Genomic DNA, 17,287 nt, shown 5'->3' with positions numbered 1-17,287 from the left:
GTTAATGTCTTAAAAAAAAAAAACTTACTGATTTTACGTACTGATTTTAAAAGAGCATATACTGAATGTACAATGCAGTTTCTAAATTTCAATGGCCACCATCTGACTGTCAAACCACCTGACATTCACTGATGCCGGCCCGATAAGGCCACCTGTACAATTCTTTTTAAATAAATGAAATAAAAAAACATTATTACTTTTTCAATCTCTAATATTCAATTATATAGACATGAATTAACCAATCATTTGTGCTCATTTTTACCTCCGCTTTGGACTTTGGATCGTCCGCATTCACTGACGCATTGTGTACTACGTACTACTCTGTAATTTGGCCACCGAGTGATACGCTTCACTATTTCATTCACAGAGAGGCTTCAATATATAATTATAAATTTGGTTAAGTATTGTTTTAAATCGGGGCCAGCGCCAGTTCTGGCAAGGCCACCACAACTTGGCTCATGGTGGTCCACACAAAAAAAGCTCAATGTAGGAACTGGTTACAGTCAACCCGAACAGTATGCCAGTGTTAAACGGTCGTGCGGACATGATTGCAAACACTCGTCCCCCCCGTGGGTTTTTTTTTTGTGTATTATATTTTTATTATCTTAGGATAAAAAAACATTAACAATTACATGGGATGCCTTGTTCTGCATAATTTAAACGTATACACAGTGGGAACAGGAATGGCAATGCTTTTAGACTGCACTGCACAAAGGCCAAAAAAAAAAAAGTCACGTGAGACAGCCTGCAAAGAGCACAAGAAGCATTCACAGTAAAGGAAGAGGAGGAAGAGGAGGAGTAAAAGATGAGGAGGAGGAGGAAGAAGAGGGAGTGAAACAAAGTGACTGCAGCACTGGCCTTGGTTTGGACAGGAGAAGGAGCAGCATTGTCCCGAGTAGATCGTCCTTGACTTCAACTCCCGTCTCTCCTGATTGTGGTACTCTCTCTTTTTTTCCATTGTCTTTGACACACACACACACACACACACAAAAATCCTTTATATATTGAATGTGTATATATATGTATATACATATAGGTATGTATATAGATATAAACACATTTGTTGTTGTTGTTTTATAGCTACAGCACCTTTTCCCCGTCGGGCAACAGTGTCAATACCTTGCACGTGGTTACACGCTGTGCCAAAAGGGGGAAAAAATAAAAATAAAAAAATAAAAGACAAAAAAACAAAACAAAAACAATATATTGGTCAGGATATTCATCTTTTTCCCCTAAAATTGGCATTTGACATGATGATATTCTATTGCCATCTGGGTTGGGGGGGGGGGTAAGGGACAAAAAGGTTCTTCTTTTAAAGTTCATATTCAAGTTTTCTCCTTTTTTTTCTCTCTGCTGTATAATTTTCTTCTCTTGTTTTTTTTTCTTTTTTTAAATTTTCTTATTTAAAAAGAGTTCAGACTTTTGTGATTTGCGTGTGCTGCTCTTCGTCAAAAGGTTCATTTTCCGGATCAGAGTCAGTGGTGTCAGAGTATCTATAATGGTCTGGCTCATTGTCGCTGACGTCCGGCGTGACGGATGTCGAAGTGCTCGCCTCAGAATTCGAAGGCTCCTCCACGGTTTTAGTGAAATACAACTTCACCTGTGGGGGTGGGGGGGAGACAGACATCAGTAACTGGGAGCGGAATTTCAACTGGTAGTGGCAAGCTTGAAGCGAGCATACTTGAACCCTTATTTGAAAAAGTATCTATTTCCTCAAAGTGATGTTACAGTTGATTGATTTTCCATGTTTACCTTGAAGTTTGGCGAGAAGTAGCGGTTGGCTTTGTCCTTATTCGCCTTGTCCAGGTCGTTTTTGGTGAGCGTCAGGATGAGGTAGTCCCTGTCGCCGCGCCGCCTTGCTGGCTGTCGGCGTTGTTCACCGCGCCGTTCTCCAGCTTCTCCGCTCCTTCCTCCGGCCCAGGGATGAAGAAGGTGTTCACCCAGAAGTGAAACATTTTGTCCTGGGACGGACAAGAAGAAATTGAGTCATTAAAGCAGAGATGACAGCTTACTCAAGACTTCCCATGGATCTGATTTTTGACATTTAAAAATCCACCACATCAAAAAAATAAAAACCCGTTAATCATGGCAAAGAGAGCAGCCAAATTCTCCGCTCCTTCCTCCGGCCCAGGGATGAAGAAGGTGTTCACCCAGAAGTGAAACATCTTGTCCTGGGACGGACAAGAAGAAATTGAGTTATTACAGCAGAGATGACATCTTACTCAAGACTTCCCATCTGATTTTTGACATTTAAAAATCCACCACATCAAAAAAAATATATATATTATTTTAATAATAATTTAAATATTAAAAATACACCTAAAAAAATCTGCTGTTTTATTTTAAATATAAAACAGTTTGATGTTCTATTTATAATTCATATCTTTGTTGCAAGTGTGATTTAAGTTAGACATACATCTACGTTTTAAATTAATCGGTAATCAGAATTTGATTCTGCCAAGTATCATAATTTGCCTCGCAAAATCTGCATCGGTCTGGCCCTCGTTTTTAAGCGGCTGAAGGAAATAATGCAAGAGTGTCAACTGACACGATGAGCTACAGCTTGTAGGTTCAACGCCTTGCTCAAGGGCACCCGTTAATCATGGCAAAGAGAGCAGCCAAGCATCCACTGACCTTCTTCATCATCTTGTTCTGCTTGTGGAAGAACTCCACCTTGATGTCGCCGCACACCGGCAGCGGCTGCGGGAACTCGAAGAACATGTGCTTGTCCTCACGCCGGGTGTGGGTGGGGTTGGACGTGTGGATCTTCACTTTGAGCTGGTACACGACGAACTGGGGATCTGCAAAGAGGCGGCGATGAGGACGCCACACATATGAAGGCGCGATCGTGAGGAAGGAGGGTTTTTTTTTGCGCCCAAGGCGGGCGACGATGCCAATGTGTTATTACGTGAGTGGATGCATGCAAATGCACCGACAATCAAGAGAGAAAGCAACATGCTACACATGAAAAGACCCAAAACCAGAGATGCAGGACCCTATTCTGATAGCTTGGTTTTATCCTGCCAGGCTAAAGACTGAACCTGCCTACGGATGCTGGATCTCTGGGGCCTGGTCAAAGAAAATGAATGGAATGTAAAAATGGATGAAAGGCTCATTTACCCCAATGCCAATTCCCTTTCTTGAAGCCCTGAGGGGTTGGCTCGCTCCTGTTTTTAACGGTACTGTCTCCTTAAGAGAGGAGAAGGGGAAAAAAAAGGGAGATGGTGGTCACAAACGGCACCCAACAGCATGGGGGGCGGGCGGGGCTCTCGAAGAGAGAGCACGACAGGCACAAACACAAGAGAGGTGAACACAAATATTTACAGATATATTTACATGGGGCAGGGGAACTCGCTCTCGACCAAAACACTTAAGGCAGGGGTGGGGGAAACTGCGTGACAGCACACAAAACTTCAAAAGGAACTGTTACAAAAAGAAAAATCATAAATGTCATAATGGTTTGTTTGGCACTAAAAAAGTACAAAAAAAAAAAATCTAATAAAATCCAAATCAGATTCTTTGATCTCTGTTGACTTAGAACCTGGGTTGTGGATATCACTCAGAATAGGTCCACTCTTTTTAAAAAAAGCATGAAAAAGGAAGGATTAGAAATCAAAAGGCGGAATCCATCCAGTTAAGAGTAAGGAAGCCACAGAAATGTTTTCTTACAGACGAGTTTTTGGACCACAGCAGTCACATACAAGACAAAATTGTTGTGAGTTACACGTGTACGAGTTAATACAAAAGGGTTACTTGATTCCTTTTGCCACCATAAACAGAGCAGACATACATGTCAAATTCGTGAAATGATACAGCAAATGTGTTTTGTGAATATAAATGCCCGCTATGTTTATGTTTCATCATTTGCGACATTCCCAGGCAGTAGACACCCCTTCAGCAAACGTGTAACTTTAATTCAACATTCAGCACACGTATAGACAAACATTGAGCTTAACTGGACTTAGACTGCACATGAAAGACACAGCAGGAACATTGTTGATTAAACAAAAAAAAATCGAAAGGAATTCAACTTCTACCGATTTCAAGAAACCATAGTAACTAAATTAAGAGTGAAGAAAAAGTCGGGTTTTCAAGACTGTATCCGTGTCACATCACATTTATATGAATGTAAACCAGTGCGTTAGCTTACCCGAAGGTATGTTCTAAATGTTGTCCTACAATTTTTTAAAAGAACTCCTGTACATTGCCTATGATTAATATTACGTGTAGCTACGATTTGGGAGCTTCCCGAGGTAGACATTTCTTGCGCGGGGGCTGATGATATCTAAAAAGCATTATTATTTCAAGGACAATTTGACCTTGAAGAGAAGTAAAAGCGGATTGATGGAGGGCTTCATCAATAAGAAGCAGGCCGCGAGTACGGCGCTCCAGTTTGCTTCCAAATAGGACGACAAGCTCCACTCCGGACCCACAGTGTCCTGCGGCGGTAAAACGCAGCGTGGGTGAACCTTACCATGCGAGTTTTTTTTGTGTGTGTGTTTTCCTGGGACCTAATATGCGGCTCCCAAAAGTCGAACATGAGCATGTGTGCGCGCGTAACTCACTGCAGGTGCCCCCACTGAACATGGGCAGAGTCTCGAACACCATTTTGTGGAAGAGCAGCGCCACCGGCTTGTACTCCAGCTGGTTCTTCAGTAGGTAGCTGTAGTAGTAGACGTAGCGGCGCTGGCTGGGGATGGTTACTCCCTGGCAAAAAAACAAACAAAAAAAAAAAGCACCGCGATGACAGGTTAAGAGATGCCAAACATGCCAGGCACCTGTCGGCCACTTTGGGCTCTGTTGCTCCAGAAGGATTGACATATGCCTTTAATGTGTGTGCGCACTAGTCTTTCTTGCAACTTAAACATACTGAATGACTGTTGATCCCGGGTGATGTTTCAGACTCGGGCAAAATTGTTCATTTTATTCGCATCAACATGGGATACACACACACGCCCAAAAAAAAAAAAAAAAAAAAAAAAAAAAAACTTTGTAGAACAATGTAACACTACATTTTAGTTCCCTGTGCCAAAAATGTCCTTGCAGAAACACAAAAACACATCAAGGAGTGTGTTGTAATGTTTTTTCCCCCCGAAAAATTTTAGCGCGTGCATTGTTGATTGTGAAATGACGACATATGCAACTGTTGATAGAGAACGTACATTGTAACCCGGTGTTGTCTTTTGTAGGATTGATTCATTTTTGTCAAAAGACCTATTGATTGACATTGCACCTAAATAAAAAGGCGTGCCTAATGGCCCATAAGGTACGGTCATTCTTGACGTGAATGTTTTGAGTTCAGATGGCCTACTGCGGTCAGGCCACGTTCCTGAAAAGTGGACCTCACCTTCTTGTCCCTTGTCCTGACCTCGCCGTAAAAGTCGAGCGCCTCCTGGGCCTCCAGGAACTTGCCGCGGTGGAGGAGATAGGCGCAGATCATCACCCCCGTGCGGCCCTTGCCGGCCTTACAGTGGATGGCCGCTACATGATTGTCGTCTTCACTGAGCCACTGGTCCAGGTCTTCGCAGAACGGCTTGATCAGCTCCAGCTGTGGGGGATTGTGGTCTTCGAAGGGGTACTGTGCAACTGAGGGAGGGCAGGCAGACATTTTGGTTGAGATTTTAACAAGCCTATGAGTCATAAGATTGCAAAGGGGTGGAAAATTTGAGGACAATTTCCAATGGGGGGGGGGGTGAAGATGGGGAGTTTTGGCGAGATTCAGAATTGGAAGCTTTCCATTGGGATTTAACTGGGAATTGAGGGTAATTTGATAGAAAACGTATCACATTCAAAACGATTCCTATGACCCAATCAGCAGATCATCGCTGTCCAAAGAATCCACCTGTCATGAAGAATCCGAATTGTCATTAATAAACTTTACCTGGTGAGACTGTTGTGCGGTTTCACATCTGTCGATATTTTGTACTAGCCGTTGAATTTCCTTTGTTTATTTTACAAAGTGATATTTTTGGGGAACATTTAAATTTGCAGATTCCTGCTGCTACGCCTCCACTTTTTTGTTTATTTGACAACCACGTGAAGTTACTGAGCATTTACTCAATGCTTCAGTACTTCTCCGGATGCTCTCGTAATATCTGGAGGACAACTTTTTACTTGAATGATCTCCCAAAGTGCGCTTGAGAAGTTCACAAGCATAAATTCAACGGTACTGCATGCAATCAAGTTTCACAATACGAAAAGTTGAAACATTTTCCACAACGCTATTCACGTTTTTTTTTTTTTTTTTATTAAGAGCCACCCTTTAATTTTGGCTTGGTCTCATAAATTCCTGTTAACTCGCATGGAAGTGTTTCCTCCTTTAAAAATTTCCGTAATTTTCCAATTTAGTTAGTCATGAGTTGTTATGGAAAAGTGTGTGCGTATTGGGCCAAGGAGGGGAAAAGTGGCCTACCTCTGCAGTTAAACTTGGCGGCGTCGTAGTGTCTTTCTGCGCAGCTGAAAGGCGAACATCCGGTCAGAAATCAGGAATGAGTAAACTCAGAAAGTGGAAATAAACTGTGAGGAACACTTACAGGTTGTAGATTTTGTAATGGTTTTTATGCTTTGAATCCAAAAACCTGTTTACAGGAGAGAGACGAAAAGGCATACAAAAGTTAGGAAACGAGAGAGAGAGGGAGAGCAAACATTTTTCAGCGGGAGCGCAGCAACTCACCGTACTACGTCGTCTATATTGTTTCTGTACACGCCTTCGAGTCGCTCTGCTGGAAAGCCCATGGCAATGATGTTTGGGTAGATATCTGCTCGGGAGGGGCGGGGTTAAGGAACGCTGCGTCGTCTGTGGGCACGGAGCCTTTTGAATGGCGCTTTCGGCCGGCGACGTTAACACAATGAATTACTTGTTTTGCTATTTAACGAGACATCGCCGTCGCTAGGAATTAGAGCACACGAGTCCATGAACGCAGGCATGGGCAGCAGACCGTGACAAAGTTTCGAGTCGGCGTCAATAGCGCCGTATCATTACAGGCGCGGCTTAGATGGGAGCGCGGGAGCGATGCTGATCTGTGCGTGTTGGCATGTTGTGACAGATGGCCTTGACGGTGAGGAGAAAGGACACGAAGAACTGCGCTCCTGCCCGAGCTTGGGCCAGGACCGCATGTGGGCGCATGAGAGGAGAGTCTCCGCTCCGTGACCTGCGTGTATTTTTAGAGCGCAAACGTTATATCGGCACGGCTGCAACACGGCGTATCTCTTGCCGGAGTGCAGTTCGCACGCGTTCCCAAACGCTTTAGTCGCTGCGCCGGGTTCCCCGGGGCAAATATCACATGGTAGACAGTTGAAGCAGTTAAGGAATGGTCAAGGCGAGCCACTCGAAGTTCAAAAAGAGTGCAAGAATGCGGATGACAGGTGACTGTGACTTTCTATGCTCCGTATTTTACAGGAGACAAAAACGGAAGCAAACCAAAATGCGGTGACACAAACCGTGAGGTTTGGCGCATGGACGAGTGAAATGGCGCTTAACCCCCCCAAAATAAAAACCAGTATTCAGAAATTCTGCCATTCCGTCAAACGGTGGCGGTTCTGAGATTATGGGAGAAATTTTAACTTCAATTTGACCAATATGAAATACTTTTGTCCTGATAACACTTTTCAGTCATTTCGCCCAGTCAGGTTCAGATTAGGCCATCTATGGTCACATCTGATGGGTTCAATTGATAGTTTGAACCCATTCTCACCACAAGTAAACCATTAGACCTAGTTATCTATTCTACCGATTCCTGAGTCCAATTTAAAAAACGTGCTACAGGGTGACTTTGTATCTGGTGCGTCTGTTAGGGTCTTGAGTATTTCTGTCAGTGCTGCTCTATAGGGATTTTGAGGCACGACAATCTTGGTGGTTGACAAGTCCAAGTGTAACCAATTTATTGATTTATTTATTTATTTTCTGTACGAAACGACAGACGCTTCATTATGGTTCTTTGTTGCAATTGTGATTTCCACGTTTGAGAGAACAAACAAGGCGCCTGAATAAAGTATGACTTGAGGCAAACTTTTGACTTGAGTGGAAAAGCAGGGCTGACTAAATATCGGTGATAGAAAGACACAAAACGGGAAACAATCAAGATTTGGGCCAAAGCAGGGACAAAGTTTTAAGTGAGCTACAGAATCACAAATGAAGATAGTCACTGAATATTCGCTTGGTCTCTGGGTCCAGCTGACGTTGGGTGAGGGAGGCCTTGCCAGGTGAGTTGCTCTATCTTGCATAATCAGAATCAGAATCATCTTTATTGGCCAAGTATGTAGAACACACAAGGAATTTGTTTCCGGTAGAACACGCTGCACTAGTATCATCATAAACAAGGACAGGACAAATAAGTATGGAAGGACATTCCGTAATGTAAGTGAACCGTTGTGCCGTGGTACCACCCAGTGACAACTGTGAGACAATGTGCAAGGTATCAAGCAGAACTAAAATGATCAGTGGTAGAATAATATACTCTTACAGTTGTACAGTTGGTGCAGAAAATCATTAAACAATTTTATGTGAACAGTAGCAGTATTTGTAGTACAACAAGTGTGCAATTATGCAGATGTCCTTGAGCGCTTTAAAGTGTCTGGTGCTGTGGAATGTAGATCAGTGACAGTGGTTCAAGTGAGTACAGAGCTGGAGCTACAATAACTATAATGGGATGCTATTCCACAGGGTTGTGCAAAATTGCAAAGAGCCACTGTACAGGTAGATTTGGGTTACTGTTTAGGGAGTTAATGGCTAGAGGGAAGAAGCTGTTAAAGTGTCTGCTGGATTTGGTGCGCATGAATCGGTAGCGCCTGCCTGAGGGGAGTAGCTGGAAAAGGTGGTGGGCAGGGTGCAGGGGGTCCAGTAAAAGGCTTGAGAGAAAATGGCTCGTAGTTGGCAGAGGTCAAAGAATCTCCTGACAGAAATTACCAGTCATGATAAACGAGCTATGGAGAGGAGCGATTCTGTACAGCAAAAGCTTGAAGAGAATGGGCTTCGGCATCAGAGGGCCAAACCAGGTGCTTTTATGATCAGCATGAAAAAAAAAACTGATCAGGCTCATAATAAAAAAATAAACAATAAAATTAAAAAAAAAAGATAGTATCACTATTTCTGCTGCAAAGTCAGCCATTCTACCTGGTATCTGGTCTGTTGGTTCTTTAACTCCAACAGAACCAAGAGTGACACTTCAAACACCGCCGTATACCGAGTAGTGAGTATCAAAGTGAACTTAAAGGAGAAGGAGATGGTTTATCAAGAAAAACTGCATCCAAACATTTTTTTTTTTTTTTTTTTGCGACAATGGTTGTATTAAAGCAAGCTTGTGGAACCTTTTTGTCGGGACGCGATGACAGCCAATGCGCAGCCGTACTTGCGTACAAGAGGCGCAGCCGTGACATTGCGGTGCTCAAAGCCGGTTTGGTCCGGCCGTCTCCACAATTCAACGTGGCATTTTCTTGGTCACGTTCCGACAAATCTGAGTCATTCTCGCAATTTTCCAGAGTCGATCCTGACGCAAGGTCCATGAATCCGTCACTGACGACGCCTGTTTTGCCTGCTCTTTGTCAGACGGGCCGGTACTGCAGCGCATAATAAATGATCGTCCGCCGCACGCAAAGCCGGAAGCCCGTCTGTGATGCGGGTCAGGTTACATCATTTCCGTTTCAATAATTGGATATATAAACAAGCAAACAAATATAAGAGTCTGGATGCCTCGTTCATGGCCGGGTGGATGTCACCCTGTTGGATGAGTCGCTGTCTGCCTGGCAGTGGACTTTTCCCCACCCCTTTCTACGGCGGATCATTGGGGTACATTTGTGAGGGACCAAAAAAAAAAAAAAAAACAAAACAAAACAAAAAAAAACAAAAAAACAAATTTATATCCATACGTAGGCGATGTGGCTGATGAAACAGCCCAGTCAACGACTCGATGTCAAATCCGTTCCTAAATTGGCGCCACGCATGAAAATTAACCAGGGGGGATCATTGTGGCAAATCAGACTACACACGAAAAATGGGAACGCCACATACTTCTCAAACTTTACAATGTTGCTCCCTTTCCTATCATAACCTCGAAACGGTCAACAGGAGCTACACTTTAAAAGCAAATCTTGAAAGAGCTCGTCCTTGGTTTATTCGACTCCCTTCCCGAAAATGGCGACGTAACCCTAATTTGTATGCAGGACAGAACGTGCCAAAGTCTCTCACTAACCTGCCCCAATGCGGTCATTAAGTCATAAATACAATTTTTATTTGTATTAAAAACACTTCTAGGACAGAAATGTAGAACAATCAAAGAGTAGCCGTAACCACAACAGTAAGTGAGCTTCTGGAACATGGCAGTGAGTCTCCAGTCACCAGATGCAAATCCAATAAAAGATGCTGCAGTAATGGGACACTGGCATTATGGACGCACATTCAGCAAATATATATCAAACAACTGTCCAACGCGATCATATCCACATCCATGAAAATCTCATCTGACAGCAAAAAAAGGGGGATTCCAATCTTGTGCCAGCAAGGTGTACCTAATGAATGGCCAGTGAATGAGCAGGCATACTAAAGATGAAGAAAGGGGCACTGCCTTGTGTGCATCTCGACTGCCGTTTTCCGAATGGAATGATGTCATCGAACAGGGCTGCAGCACAGGGATTTAAAAAAAGAAAAAAAAAAAAAAGGGGCGACTGGAAGCGTCAGGGCCAATTATACAGTGACACACATACGCTCTTAAAAAGAGAAGCGCATCAGTGTCAGGTTGCCGTGAAGAGAGAATAATCGAGTTGGCGCAAGCAACCGCCGCCGCCTACCTGAAAGCGAAGTCTGCGCCCCGCCATAAAGCCGAGGGATTTCACACTTTTAACCAGTGACTAAAGGGCAACCTTTTCTCACACTTCCTGTGTCCAAAATGGGGAAGCTCAGTGTTTCTAATTAGATACATCGTTTTGATGTTGAGCTTCTTTTTTTTTTTCCTCCTCCGTATAAGCTGTTGAGCCATGTGAGTGAATGTCAAACCCCTTGCTGAGAAAGTAAAGCTGGAAACGCACACTTTAATCTTTGCAATTTGTTCCCACAAACACAAACTGGCTTTTGCTTTCCATTCGTAGACTGAAAACATAGGAATGCTAGTGAAGGGCATCCTAATGGAGTCGGTCGCGATGGGGTGGAGTTCGAATAACGCCGATTTGCAAGGAAGAAGCCCAGGCGGTGCCGTTAGCTGCTGATGTTAGCCAACAGCTGGTTAGGAGCAACCTGCTTGGCTACTATGATTGATTTGATTCCCTTCAAAACCCACTTTTCGACTCGCGAGTGCCAGGAAACCTTACAGACGCCTGGGCTAGAACCGGAAATTGGGGAGGAGGGTGGAGGAGAATTTTTCCAGGTGGTCATTTTTTTGCCATTTCAAAAAGTAATTTTACGACACTGCCAAGTGAAGTAGAGTACCAAGAAATCTTTCACACCGCAACGAGGGGGCAAACCTTCGGGGGCCGGAAACGGCAAAAACCACTCAAAAATTTTACCTGTAAAATAGCTAAAAAAATAAAATAAAATAAATGTTACTTACAAGTGTGACCACACGATTGAAAAGTTTTGAGATGGAGAAATTGCCCATGTTCATGTTTCTGTTTCAAGCAGCTACGGTAAGCTACAGTGAGCCACGAGTGGACGCCTCCCTTAACAGTAGCCAGCGTGCATACGGACGGCAGCAATAATCCCAGCCATATTCTGTACCAAAGTATTTATTAAAGGTCAAACACAGCGTTACATAGTCTTCTCTAACCCTTGCACCTAACTCACAAATTGATCCCAATTATACTATTCCAAGTGTTTTATTTTGATTTAATTCCTAACACAGATCGGCATTAACTCAGGAGAAACTAAGCTAGGGAATGGAGGAAGGGAGGGGAGGCAGGCAGGGAGGTGAGGCCGACTAGTGTGGGTGGGGTGAGAGAGGTGGTGGTGGGGGGGGTGTCCGTGGGTTTTGCAGCTGGGAGGAAATGCACATGCAGAACCCCTGACTCTAGCTCCGAGTAGGGGGAAAAAAAAAAAAAAAAAATCTGCCATTTCAGGAACGCCTTCTTTTTAAAGCCAGCCCTTGCCTGGGTTTTATGCATACACCAAATCTACAACTGAGCAAGAGAGAGAGTGCGAGCGGGGGTAGGAGGGGGGGCTATGGAGGGACAGGAAAGGAGGAGAGCAGAGGAAAGGGGCAAGAGGGGAGGGAGAATTAGAGTGGGAGTAGTCAAGAAAAAGAGCAAAGGGGAGTGAGGCGGTGGGCCGAAACAAGATCACTGCTTAACTCCACTTTAAGTGTGTATTACATAACTGCATATTGTTTCAGACGCCGCGCCAAAAAGCGATAACAGGGGCGGCATTGTAACAACCAGAAACTGAGAAGCCCCCCCCCACCACCCAACCACACACACACACACACGAACTTTTTGAGGGACATGCCTCCTTCACCACAAGCTGTGTACGGGCAACAATCACTTCAAACCATGGAGTCGTGACATTTCATCAGCTAACATCTGACTGAACGTTGCAAGGTACACAGTTCCGCAACGAAAACCACAGCCAACACATCAGATCGACTTTGGTTGTTCTTAAAATCATGTGAGCATACGACTGATGCTTTGCAAGCCAACGAAATAGATAGATAGCAGATAGAGCCCAACCGCTTTAGCCGCGGAGATTGGCCATTTTAAAATGGGCAAAAATCTGCCCCCCCCCTTTTTTTTTGCTGAGGTTTTTTTTTTTGGTTTTGTGTTTTTTTTACACGTTGCAACAAAAGACGAACATTTTCAAACATCCTCTCACCTGCCACCCCAGACGAAAATAGGCCTTTCTTTTTTTTACTGATTTCTCGCTCAGCAATATAATTGTAAAATATTAAACATTAAAGGACAAAGCACTGTCAAATTGTGAAATGTTCAGCCTGCAATTCAGATCATAATACTTTGTAAGCGCTACATAACCAAAATATGTTATTTTTTTCATCATAGATTTTTTTTTATTAATTAGCTAATTCATCCGCTGTCGGAATTTTTGGCAAATATTAGAATTGGCATAAATATATATACATCAGACACAGAGAGAGGTTAGCAAGGCTGCATATACCTCAAAGTTTGCAAACTGAATATACACTTTATCGGTCCATTGATAAATCCAGCAATCGGATAACAATTGATCAAATTCAATAATCAATTTTGTATTCATGATGACAATGCAAGTGAGGTGAGGGTATTTTCCCACCTGCGTTCAAGCTTTTAAAAGTGAAGCCTGTGCTGGTAAGTAATGTGGGCGTCAGCGGACAAGCGTATAGAATTGGCTGGCTATTAACTAGCTAACCTGTTAGCCAGTCCGTGTTAACAGACTGTGTGAGCTCATGTATGATTTACATGATTCTCTTCTTATCCTCGGTTTGTTAGTAGAACACGTTTGCGATTGTAGACGGGGCTTTTATGATACATTAGTTTGTTATCTTCTTCCCACACTTTGAACATTGTCTTTTAGGCACTCCTTCCTTATGGCCGTGGCTCCAATATATTTCTACTCGGGAGATTGCAGTAACATCAGCTCGTTTGGAGAAATTATCACTGCAAAGCTTCGAGGAAGAGATTTTGCGCCGAGATATGAACGGATCAGTTTCGTTCTTCAAATAATCATTTCGGACCTCAAATCAGACGCACATTGTTAACTTTGTCCAAATATGGCATGAACATTCGACCACATTTTTTTTTTTTTTGGTGTGTGTTCAGATGACGCCACCGAATGTTCTGAACTCCTGCTTAATATCACTGTCCTCTAATACTGTCCGACAGGAGTTATGCCATAGCTTGGATACAGCTCATGTCATGTTGAACTTCAGTTTGTTGTCTCAGTTCCCAGTAATCCAATCCGAACCGCACAAGTCAACAGCGATCAATCAAACATATCAATTAATCGATTGATACGCCTATTCCAAGTTCACGCACCTATCTAAAGCAAGGTATACTCCTAAGTATGTGTAATAATGTGTACTGTTGTCCAAAAGGCCCAGTAGTACTGCATCAAGTCGCTTACAAAGTGTGTGCTAAGGCAGAGGACAGGCACTGAGTATCTTCAGGCTCAAGGGAGTCAAATTTCAGACTTTTTAGGGACAAACACACCAATAGCACAAACAAGACTTTCAATACGATTTTAGGGCTACTTGAAGGGATTTAAGATGAAACATTAACAACACACACACGACAAATATCTGGAAAATCTATTTTTCCAACACAACTGTTAAGGAGAACCAAGGCCCTGATGGAGGGAAAACCAAATCAAGCAAATCATTTCAAGTGTAAGGCCCCCCCCCCCAAAAAAAAAATCTTTCCCACTTGGCGTACAATGTCTACAAAGCAACACATGCACGTAAAATGATCCAGCGCTTAACAGCCAAAATTAGCAAGACTCAACAATGCTAATGCGAGGGGCAGCATCAACCAATTAATTTCTATATATCGACAAGGAATATGTGTATAAATAACCATAACTGTTACCAACTTACAAACGAGTGAAACTTAAAAAAAAAAAAAAAAAAAAAAAAGTAGAAGCAGCAGCACTAGCCGGTTGCATTAAAATGTGCTAATCAAAGTCGAAAATTAGCCAGCCAAAACAAGGTATCTTCAGACTTTGGGTAGCCCAATTAAAGACTTTAGGACCAGAAAGATTTATGCTCTTACTTATTAGCATGACACACACACACACACAAAAAAAAAGTGACCACATTATAAATAACTGCTGAATGTGTCCTTTCACAACGCAACTGAATGCTTACTGATGAGCCACACGTTCAAAACTTGTAAATGACAAGTAGTCAAATTTGTGACAAAGATTACATGTCAAGTTTTGGGTCTATGGCAGTTTTGAGACCTCTGGATGTTGGGAGTTAAGGACGGTTGAGGATAATTGATATCTCAATGATGAAATCCACTCATTTACCTACTTGGGTACACAATACATGTACAACTCGGATATGGTTCTCACGCAGGACTAAAACAGCGAGACTGCAAAATTCTCAAGCAAGAAGTAGCACCAGCCACTTGCACAAAAATGTGCTAATGATGGAGAAATGACCGGAAGGTCAAAACAGATACTCCAATTTATTATTAATATCCATTATTAACAATGGCAGCACACAACGTCCCTAGCGTGAACGAGATTTTGTTTGTTGTAAATGTCTTATTTTGATGATGTCATTGATCAATCAGCAAATTGACAATACAAAAACCAATGGCCGATTTAGCATAAAATGCAAAATATATGCCGATCCGTTCCATCTGATAAAATCTGTGCAAACTGTAGTCGGGTCCAAGACACTGCAGTGATTCGCTCGTAAACACGTTATTTTATCATCATAAACTGCGTTCGCAGTCAATATTGCACAGAATGTAATTTTTAACCACACGATCAAAATGAATCGCATTTCCATCCATTGCAATGGGACACATTACCTTGGTTTACAAACGGGCTCGCGGTACATACATTTAGCCCAAGGTAAATGTGAAATCCTTGCATAAATTTGCTTTTACTTTCATCATCATGTATACAAAAATTATGAAGCATTTGATTTCAAGTTTCAGATTGCATTTTTAAAGCAGTTCTTTGGTTGAAAAGAAGTGCAATGAAATAAGAGATTTTTCACCACCATGATGAATAAATGTGACTAAATAATCATCGCGGTTATAACTTTGCCCATAATCGTGCAGCCCTAACCTAAATCGAACAAATCCTAACATAAATCTACGAAAACTACATTACGACTGGTAAATTCAATCAATTGCCGCTCGTTTTATCTTGTCTGTCAGGAATCGCCTGCATGTGGTTCCGATACGTTCGGAATAAAACTAGTGCGCCTCCAAAATGCTCAGGCTCGAAGCAGCACCAGTTACCTCGCATTTTATTAAGCACACACACACACGCGATGTCCAGTAGGACGGGAATTTCCTGCTGAGATACGACGGTGACATGAGTGCACGCCGCTTTGACAGATCCACCATCTTTCAAACACGCTTGATGACAGCCCCAGCTAGCCCCCCTGCTAGCCCCCCGTTAGCTCCCCCCCTCACGTTTCTCATTGTAAGATTCATAATAGGCACCGATGCGGCGTTACGGATCAGTAAAATAACCCACTGGAGGAAAGGATACATGTTAAATCCAGGTCGAAGCCGTCCTCCTGGTATCTCCTTTTGTTCCGGCTGACAATTTCTTTAATAATGGCAGTCATTGCAGCGGCTGACAGGAGTCTATTATGGGGAACGGATGAAAGCAGGCTTTTAGCTGGTTCGGTGGTACACGGCGGTTCCGTTCGGTGGGTCGCGGTAAGGGGTGAAGGGGAGGGGGGGTCCTCCTCGGGGCTAGCCAGCCGAGCTCGTTGGGATTAGACAGGCTTCCTCTGGAACATAAAGACGGGCCTTGCTCGGCTTCTCCTCGGCGAAGGCCCGACTTTTCCAATCCCGCGGTCGCTCTTCCAAATACTCCCCAGCGAAATACATGCAGTTGTCCACAAAATAAGACCCGGGTTCGGTCCGAAGCGAGAAGAAAAGTCACTGGTAACCCCCGAAGGAAGGGGGAGAAAAAAAAAGCCCGTATCCAGTCACTCGGACGGGGTGAGGGGTGGAGGGGGGTTGGAGCTAGGCTAGCTCGCTACGATCCAAAAAAAAACCTCCTTAGCGATTCAACATTGTCACCGAGCACTCGTCGAGAACATCGCGGGGAAGGGAAAAAGTGACAGGCTCCACCTCAGATGTATGCAGACTATAGAAAATTCAGCAATATGCACAGATTGCTTTGACAGCTCCGTCCCGTGGAATCATCTTTCCTTTTTACTCGCTCCAGCTGAACTCAGGCTCCCATCATGGCCTCCGCCGAGGAAAAAAGAAGGTAGAGCAGGCTGGGCTTTTAGTACACGTATCCCTCCGCCTTCGCCGTGTAGTCCCTCAGTTTGATTAAAACGGACAACTACACGATTATTTCACCGAAACTAAATCTTGTAAATTATTATTTGAACTCAAATGAGATATTGGGTGATATCTGAAGAGAAAAGAGACACGCAATCTGTCACTATTTGTTCGTAGCGGAAGGATACAAGAGATATGCACGCGTCGGCTCTCTTCTGTCAAAGTGATCACGTGTGACTATAATTAGGGAAGTTTCTCACACAAAATGTCACGTTTTCGCGCTTTTTTTCTTGCTCACAACTGAATCGGCTTATATATTGAAATGTGGAAAATTAATAATGATGTAATAATTCATTAGCATTTTCAATTACAATTAAATGTATTGTTTATG

General features: G+C 43.2%; 1 protein-coding gene across 1 annotated transcript; it reads right to left on the bottom strand.

Annotated features, from left to right (window-relative positions):
* Positions 1-1,256: 1,256 nt before the first annotated feature.
* On the bottom strand, positions 1,257-16,885 carry LOC109528785 (phosphatidylinositol 3,4,5-trisphosphate 3-phosphatase and dual-specificity protein phosphatase PTEN-like). Its single transcript, XM_019891749.1, is given in 10 exon segments — positions 1,257-1,600; positions 1,753-1,862; positions 1,865-1,961; positions 2,635-2,801; positions 4,566-4,707; positions 5,348-5,586; positions 6,413-6,456; positions 6,534-6,578; positions 6,674-6,758; positions 16,145-16,885. Coding segments are annotated over 10 exon segments (1,194 nt in total). The 5' UTR covers positions 16,224-16,885; the 3' UTR covers positions 1,257-1,414.
* Between the last annotated feature and the right edge of the window lie 402 nt (positions 16,886-17,287).

This window comes from Hippocampus comes, unplaced genomic scaffold (assembly GCF_001891065.2).
Source record: "Hippocampus comes isolate QL1 unplaced genomic scaffold, H_comes_QL1_v1.1 scaffold121, whole genome shotgun sequence".
Lineage (NCBI taxonomy): Eukaryota > Metazoa > Chordata > Actinopteri > Syngnathiformes > Syngnathidae > Hippocampus > Hippocampus comes.
This window is presented reverse-complemented; position numbering and strand designations above follow the sequence as displayed.